The following is a 7,949-nucleotide window of genomic DNA, read 5'->3' on the forward strand; positions in this document are numbered from 1 at the left end:
CCCCCACACCGCACTGCACTCAAAACGGTCATAATTCAAATGGTGAGTCATGCTCGACGTGGCTGGCAGGTGGCATGAATGCAAAGCAAGCCCTGCGTGTCTTCAACACAAGCCTGCAATCCTTCAGTCTTGCCCTTGAAGCGGCTGAGCAGTGGTGGTGGTGGTGGGGGGGGGGCACTCCCTTCCCTCCCACGAACAACTCTTCCCTGTACTGATCAAGTACATGTATCCGCATTCACATGTGGAGTATTAAAGTAGAAAATCAGGTGACCCCCCCCCCAGTCAAGTCTACTGTCGAGACTTGAAAGATCTGTTGAACCCCCCCCAGCACTGAACATTTTTGTGGCGCGTGTGGCCATCAAGCAGCAAAAAAAAAAAAAGCAAAATTACATGTTGTGTGGAGGACTAAAAAGGCGGCATTTAAGAGGCGGGCTTAATGGGAGCTATTCGGAGCCCCCCGCTCGACCCGAGTGCCGCCGGGATGACGTAACGTGCTTCCGCTTTGCGTGGGGCAGCGCTTGGCTAACTGATTGTGCCTTTTCCGGGGACCCTCGCCCCTTCGCTTGATTCCACTGTAACGCACCGCCTGATGTCGTCTTGTTTTCTAGTTTCCATTTTTTATTCTTGCTACTCAGCACAACCTCGAAGTTGCGCGTTGAGTCGAGCACGCGACGTCAATGAAGGCTTTTGTGCGACGGAATTCAACTGCTATAAAGTTCGTGTAACGTTCCTATTTTTTAAAGTGCCAGTGAGATGCAAAGTTCTTTCAAGAAAAACATTTTTCTTTGAACAAGTTCAGGTGGCGATCTGCCGGTCTATGGTTGCGATTGATCACAGCGTGACGTATTGAGCGTTTCTGATGATTCTCAGAGGCGGGCAACAATTGACGCACGGCGGAAGCCGGTCGCGATGGGGCACCCCGTGCGTGCCTCTCGCCAGCCGCAAGATGCTTCGAATGGCTGCGTTGTCGACTGCGCTGGGTTACGTCACTAAATAGCACAAGGTAACATCAATGATAAATGAGTCACTTTCGCTCTTAGAAATGGACTTTCTCTCTCTCTCTCTCTCGCTGGCTCTTGTATGGACCTCAAGACATCCATATATATACATACACACACACACGCACACAGACGAAAATGTGACAATACAGCTCTTGCATTGTGTAAGCGTATGTCATATTGTTCTTATTTTATGTTTGAGCATAACATATTATTTCATGTTAAGAATACCCAAATTATATTCTGTTGTTTAGTACTTGCTTGGACATGATTTTATGTTGATAGCTTCCGATTGGTTGAAGAAAAGGAAAGCAGGAAGTTTCCTTTCCATAAAGCTGCGTTCAAACGGAAGCCATCTCTCCTTTTGGCGTTTGGTCAAGTCGAGCCATCCATTCAAAAACAACGAAGCCCTCAATTTACACGTTGTTTGTGACTGCGGGGGTGTACCTAATGTTGTGGCCCACACTTGCCGCATCTCCCTGTGAGATTCCAAAGCAGCGCGTGGCCTCCGTGCGTGTGTACGAATGAATTCCTCGAACAGCCTTCTTTAAGGAGTCGCTCTTGCAAAAGATGAACTGGCCCTCTGCGAATTATGTAATTCTCCCCCCCCCCCCCCGAGAATAGCGTGTTCTCTCAACCCGGCGTCTGCTCCACACACGCAAACAACAAACGGCTCTTTGTTTTTCTTTTCAAAAATCGCCTTTTGATTGATTGGAGAGAAAGAGAGATGGAGAGTGGGGCGGGGGGGCGACGCTTTCACCTCATGAAGAAGAAAAACAACGCCGGCCTGGTGTTATGAGGACGGCCGACATGGGTGACCGTCTGTCAATTGGCTCTGTTGCCGTGGCAACAACCTTGATGCTCCGTTGCAGGGTAAAATCAAGCAAAAAAAAAAAAACCATGACCACCGCATCCGTGAGTCATCGGCGAACACGTACTCGCAGCCTCCTGAATGCGGCACAAAGCATCACGGGAGTGGTGGAAGTTTAATCAGTGAGGGAATGACAAGGTTGTTCAAAAGCAGCGGTGGGAACGAATGATGGCGACATTTGACGCAGCCCTGCGTGCAATTCGACAAAAAGAAACTTCAGTGGCACTGCGACTAGACATTTAATAAATAAAAATAATAAGCTTATATTTGGACACATTGTGGACTTGTCTAAAATAGAAATCCTGTGTCAAACCAGGGTAGACGTGCTAATGCTACTAGACTAGTTAAACTGATATGCTAACCGTGCCAGCCGAGATAAACGCACTTGCTAACTTTGGTAGGCAGTGTTCAGGTATTCTCAAACTTAGCTATTCCTCGGTAAACTTGGGATAACTTCTCCACATGCTCACATTGCCAGACTACTCGAGAAAACTCACGTGCTAACTCTGCTAGCTCAAGTAAATTCATGTGCTAACTTTGCTAACCTCTAATTTATTTTGCTAACTCCTCAAGCGCCGGTAAACTCGTGCTAACTTCCGTAACCTGGAAAAACCTTGGCTAACTTTGATCACCTCAGTAAACTCGCGTGAAGGGAAACCATTTATTAAACCTCGGCACATTTTATTTAGCCTGTGGCTCACACTACAGACATTTGAGCCCTTACTTCCTGCTAGTTCGAATCCCATAATGCTGTGCCTTTCATTTTGGCGTGTAGCCCAAAAGCACACAACACTTGGAAATGGAAGTACCGACACCAAGATGTTCTGTTAAATTGCATGTCGATGTACTTGTCAGTGTGCAATCTTTGCTAGGAGCCTGGGTTATCTCATGTGCTAAACTGTGCTAGCATATGTCAACTCCATGTGCTAGTTTCACTCAATTCTTGCTAACTAGGTAAGCTTGAGTCACCGGAAGTGCGAAGGCCTGCATTTCCTCACGCACTGCACTACGTTTAGCCTGCGTCAGTTCGAGACACACAATCGGTATCACCGCGTATCTTGGCGTTATGCTGACAGCGCTCTCGTGTCCATCTGCCATCTTGGTCACGCTTGATAATGAGATGCAAACAGCCCCCTCTGCTTCCCTCTGATATTTAATCCAATGTTTGCCTTTCATGTCAATGCTCCTATTTACTCTTATAAGCAAAGGGTATGTTTTCCCCGCGTTCACATTTCTTCCCACATGGAGTTGCGCATCTGTTTTTCGGTGTGCGCTCGGGGGCTCGTGAGATTAAGCCGCTTCTTTTAATCCTCCTACGCGCCACATGACTCGACCGTGATGCGCGAGCTCGGCCGAGCTCTCATTGGTGCGCCGCCTTGGTCTCCTCGGGGACCACCGCGTGCCAATCGGAGCTCCTCGCCTCAGCATCCGCCCCCTCCGTCGAGTAGGGGCGGGGGTTCTATGAATGGAGAGAATGCTCGAAGAGACCCCCGCCATTCTCCCATCTTGACTTTCCTCTAGCGTGACTTCCTTCCTTGTACAGTTTTGAGTTCCACCAGATGACCTTTTATTGTCTTAATACAACTGTTATGTACTGGATAGAATTTTTTTTTTTTTACCCGCTTTCCTGTAACAACTCCGCAAATTCTCCCCAAAATGTCGTCAGTTCTAACGTTAGACTTTATTTTTAATTTTATTTTTGTGATTTACAATGCAAAACATGTACAGTACACCTTTATTTTTGTCTTTTTTGTTGATTTTTTTTTTTTTTTTTTTGGGTTACCTGAGGTGGTCACCTGCATGTTGGCATTCAAACCAACAACCGCACGCATTCCGCACTGCCCGTCCCCGAATACAGCAAAATTTGAACTGTGTGGGCTTGCTCTCGTTCCAAATCCACAGTAACTGCCCGTGCTCGCTGGCGGCAGCCTTGGCCAGGGCGACGTCGGACAGCATCCTACAGAGTGACCTCACCATCCATCACCTCATCAAGAGTGTGGAAGACGGAGTCGGACCCTTACCCCGTGAGTCCGACCGTGTGTGGTTGTAATTGAACAAGAATGGCTCTAAGATTGAGCTCTGAGGCACACCAGACCACCACTATGGGTGAGAGATTTGGCTTGCATACAAAATATTTGCCTTCCAAGTTCAAATTTTAAAAGAGGTTGACCGTTTCACCGGCAGTGAGCATGAGGAGGTCGCCTTTGAGACCTTACAGTCTCTCCCTCTTGCCCTCTCTCTCTCTCTCTCGCTTATCTACGAACTTCTCTAATCAGCCTCTCGGAAAAAGTAAAGCAGCTCCCGCCGGGGTTTTGACGTTCACAAGTGTGTCACGCACTTGCTTTGGAAACGGGGACTTTTCTAAATTGGCTACCAGGGAAGTGTGACGCACACTTTTTTTGAAGTCTGCTTTCTGATGTTTTGTACCATTTCTGTGGGATTTTTTTTTCAAAACACTAGCATGAAAAAGATTTGGGATTAGAAATAATAGGTAAGCTTTGCCGCCGAATGGGCCACTTGCTGAAAAAGTCGCGCTGAACTGCAATGCAAGGGAACCGATTGAATTGTTCAAATGTAGAATGCGGACCCTTTGGAATCATTTGACAAATGCGGAAGGAGCACAAATGTGTGCCATCTCTTCATTTTGGAGAAATGGGCAATTTCGATTGGGAAAAGTGCGGCGTTTCGCTCACGTGGGATCCCTTGGGCGTTGCAGAGATCGAGGCGGTCAAGTTGGCGCGGCTCATCTTCAAACGACTCTTTGAGACGTGCGGCGCGTGGACCAAGGAGCTGCCTTACCGCCGCCGCCCGCAGCCCTACTACGAGACGTCCATCCACGCCATCAAGAACATGAGGCGCAAGATGGAGGACAGGCACATCATCATCCCCGACTTCAACACGCTTTTCAACATTCAGGTAAGCGCAGCCACCGCTTCCCCCCCCCCTTAAGTGCCGCCATTTGGCCGCTTGCCTTAAAAGCTTTCTTTCTTTCTTTCAAGGTTTAAGGTCTTTGAACCGGGAAGGTTTATCAAAGCGAGTGACTCATGCTTTCGGTTACGTAACGGGATGGGGAAAGGACTTAATGCCAGGAGGGGGCTACCTATGAGTGTTCACTTCACCTTCATAAGACACACTTAAGTTATTCGCATTCAGGATTCACATTTGGATGCAGCTGGACGAGATCTCGAGGACTCCAAGAAACGGCCTGAACGTCTCTGCTTGAAAGTGAAATGGAAGCCTTAGTTATTGTTTTCTCTTCCGACTGGGTTGTTGAGACTTTTTTCTTCGGTGTAAACCTGAGCGATGTGGCGACAGAATTTCATGTTCATAAAGTCAATCAAGCCTCAGAGACTGACACCAAAATGACTCCAAAATGGCCGACTTCATGCGTGTTTTCGGACACGGGTTCATGAGACCTTTTTTATCGCTCCGCTCCTCATTGACACGTCGACTACATTTCATGTCGTCCAGTGAAGCCGCTTCCCTTCGCAAACGTCGTCTTTGGTGTCTTTAGGATCAGGAAGAACAAGCTTTCTTCGCCGTGTTTGATGGACACGGCGGCGTGGACGCCGCCATTTACGCCGCCAACCACCTCCACGTCAACCTGGCTCGCCAGGACTCTCTAAGCCAAGACCCCGGCGAGGCCCTCCGCCGCGCCTTCAAAATCACCGACGAGCACTTTGTCAAGAAAGCCTCGCGGGAGGTAACCGTCCGCCGCCACACAGTTTTTTTCTCTCTCTCTCGCCTCGAAAAGCAGCGAATGATCTTGAACCCGCGCGCTCACTCCGGCAGAACCTGCGCTGCGGCACGACGGGCGTGGTGACGTTCCTGCGCGGTCGGACGTTGCACGTCGCCTGGCTGGGAGACTCCCAGGTTATCCTGGTCCGCCGGGGAGAAGTGGTGGAGTTGATGAAACCGCACAAACCGGACAGAGAGGTCGCGGGAATGATTGGCGATGCGGCGGTATGAAACAAAACACCCGTTTGACTTTGTTTCTCCAAATGTCCGCAGGATGAGAAGCAAAGGATCGAAGCCCTGGGAGGCTGCGTGATCTGGTTCGGGACGTGGAGGGTTAACGGCAGTCTGTCGGTATCCAGAGCCATAGGTAAGCGGTCCATCCGGCGCCGGGGAGTCAAACGGGATTTGAAAGTCTCACGAGTTTCGCGTTTCCCTCGCCAGGCGACTCGGAGCACAAGCCCTACATCTGCGGGGACGCCGACCACGCCGCCTTCCCGCTGGACGGCTCGGAGGACTACCTGCTCCTGGCCTGCGACGGCTTTTGGGACACGGTGAGTCCGGACGAGGCGGTGCGCGTGGTGAGCGACCACCTCCAAGAGAATGCCGGCGACACCGCCATGGTGGCGCACAAGCTGGTGGCCTCGGCCCGCGACGCCGGCTCCAGCGACAACATCACCGTCATCGCCGTCTTCCTGCGAGATCCGCGCACCCCGCCGGCGCCCGCCAGCGCCGAGGAGGACGAGGACGAGGGCGCCGCCGAGGCCGAGGCGGAAGAGGAGCCCGCCGCCGCCGCCGAGGCGGAGGAGGAACCTGAAGAAGAAGAAGAGGAGGAGGAAGAGGAGGAGGCGGCCAGGGCAGAGCGAGGCGGCGAGGGGGGCAGCGCGGCGGACAACGAGGGGAAAAGCCGCGGCGGGTGGCCCCTGCAGCAGTGCTCGGCCCCAACGCCCGCTGAGGAGCAGGTCCCGCCTCGCTTTCACGGACCCGCTGGGGCCCCGGACCGCCTCGCCGTTCGGCCGGGTGCCCGGGCCAAGCCGCAGATGCGGCGACCTCAGGTGGCGCCGTAGATTGGCCGAGCCGCTGGGTTCCGTGCCCCTTTACGCCATCTGGAAGCCCGGCGCGGCCGTGCCCCGACTTCCCCGCGCTGCCGCCATCTGACGCGAGCCGCCGCCTAAACACGGAACCACCTCCTTCCCGGGTAACTTCCTCCTATCCAACACAATTTTTGTTCGGTTTCTTTCTGGATACTTTAGATAGTTGTGGCTCCTGCGTTCGTAAACGTGACGATTGACTGGTTGTGTCTGTCCGGGGGGGGGGGGGCTAATTAAAAAAAAATAGTAAATATCAGCCAGCCCACCAAACATAAGCTGCGCTCCAAAGTATACCACATCATCGTGAAGCTCCAAAATGTTCTCATTGATGGTTCTGCTCATGAGATGGGACTGTTCTTCACAGTCGCCATCTTAACCATCAATTCATAAATATCTTTACAGCGGTGGTGGGTGGGGGAGTCTCTCTCTCTCTCTCTCTCTCTCTCTCTCTCTCTCTCTCTCTCTCTCTCTCTCTCTCTCTCTCTGATTGTTCTGAACTCCTCTTTTCATACCATCGTCATCATTGAGTGGAATAACGCTGCTTCGCAGGAGTTCCATTCAGTGGCTAGAGCTGGCAAAGCTAACGGCCTGTTGTTGTTCTGCTACTTTAGTCCGCAAACGAGTCGAGACCAAACCAAGAGTGCCTCTGCTGGTTCCTGCCGAGCAGTGCACTGCAATTTGCCTCCATAGCTTCAGGGTGCCATCAGTCGATTCCACAAAATTGGCAGGAATTCACTGTGATGGTTTTTGGTAAAATTCAGTTTTTCCTTCAAGGTGAGTCATCAAATTCACGCGGCCGTGCTTGAGTGTTTCCCGTTTAGCATGTTGCGACGTGAAACTCGATTCCGGGGCTTCATCCGACCTCAAACCAACCCAGGCGCCTCTTTTTTTAAATACATTTTTTTGGAGAAAGGCAAACAAATTTGGTGGTGCCGGTACAGGCTTTTCATTAGTCAGGAGGGCGGTTCCTTTCAGATTTTTTGACACAGAGACCACTGACCCCTCTGTCGTTCCGCCGTTGACCCGGTCGGTTATCCGCCCGCGGCTTGTCTACAGATAAGAGCACTTAAAGGGCGGATTACTAAAGATTAGTCGTTACTTGATTAGATGCTGTATCATGCTTTCCCTGATGTGGATTTGGCCCCTGTGTTAATGGGTTTTTGAGCGAGGACAAAGGGCGATTTAGGGATGTGTTCCTGACGTCGGCAGCGTAACACAGCGCGGGCACTTTGACGGCTACAGAACACGGGGCTA

General features: G+C 51.2%; 1 protein-coding gene across 1 annotated transcript in view; it reads left to right on the top strand.

Annotated features, from left to right (window-relative positions):
- The window catches only part of LOC109517654 (protein phosphatase 1E), a 14,508-nt gene extending 7,569 nt beyond the window's left edge, over positions 1-6,939 (top strand). Inside the window, exons 3-8 of the mRNA XM_019872965.1 lie at positions 3,772-3,893; positions 4,586-4,785; positions 5,384-5,572; positions 5,662-5,805; positions 5,881-5,974; positions 6,049-6,939. Of these exons, the coding sequence (XP_019728524.1) occupies positions 3,772-3,893; positions 4,586-4,785; positions 5,384-5,572; positions 5,662-5,805; positions 5,881-5,974; positions 6,049-6,671 (1,372 nt within the window). The 3' untranslated portion in view covers positions 6,672-6,939. The remainder of the gene's footprint in view (positions 1-3,771; positions 3,894-4,585; positions 4,786-5,383; positions 5,573-5,661; positions 5,806-5,880; positions 5,975-6,048) is intronic.
- Positions 6,940-7,949: the final 1,010 nt, after the last annotated feature.

This window comes from Hippocampus comes, unplaced genomic scaffold (genome assembly GCF_001891065.2).
Source record: "Hippocampus comes isolate QL1 unplaced genomic scaffold, H_comes_QL1_v1.1 scaffold33, whole genome shotgun sequence".
In the NCBI taxonomy this organism is placed as follows: Eukaryota; Metazoa; Chordata; class Actinopteri; order Syngnathiformes; family Syngnathidae; genus Hippocampus; species Hippocampus comes.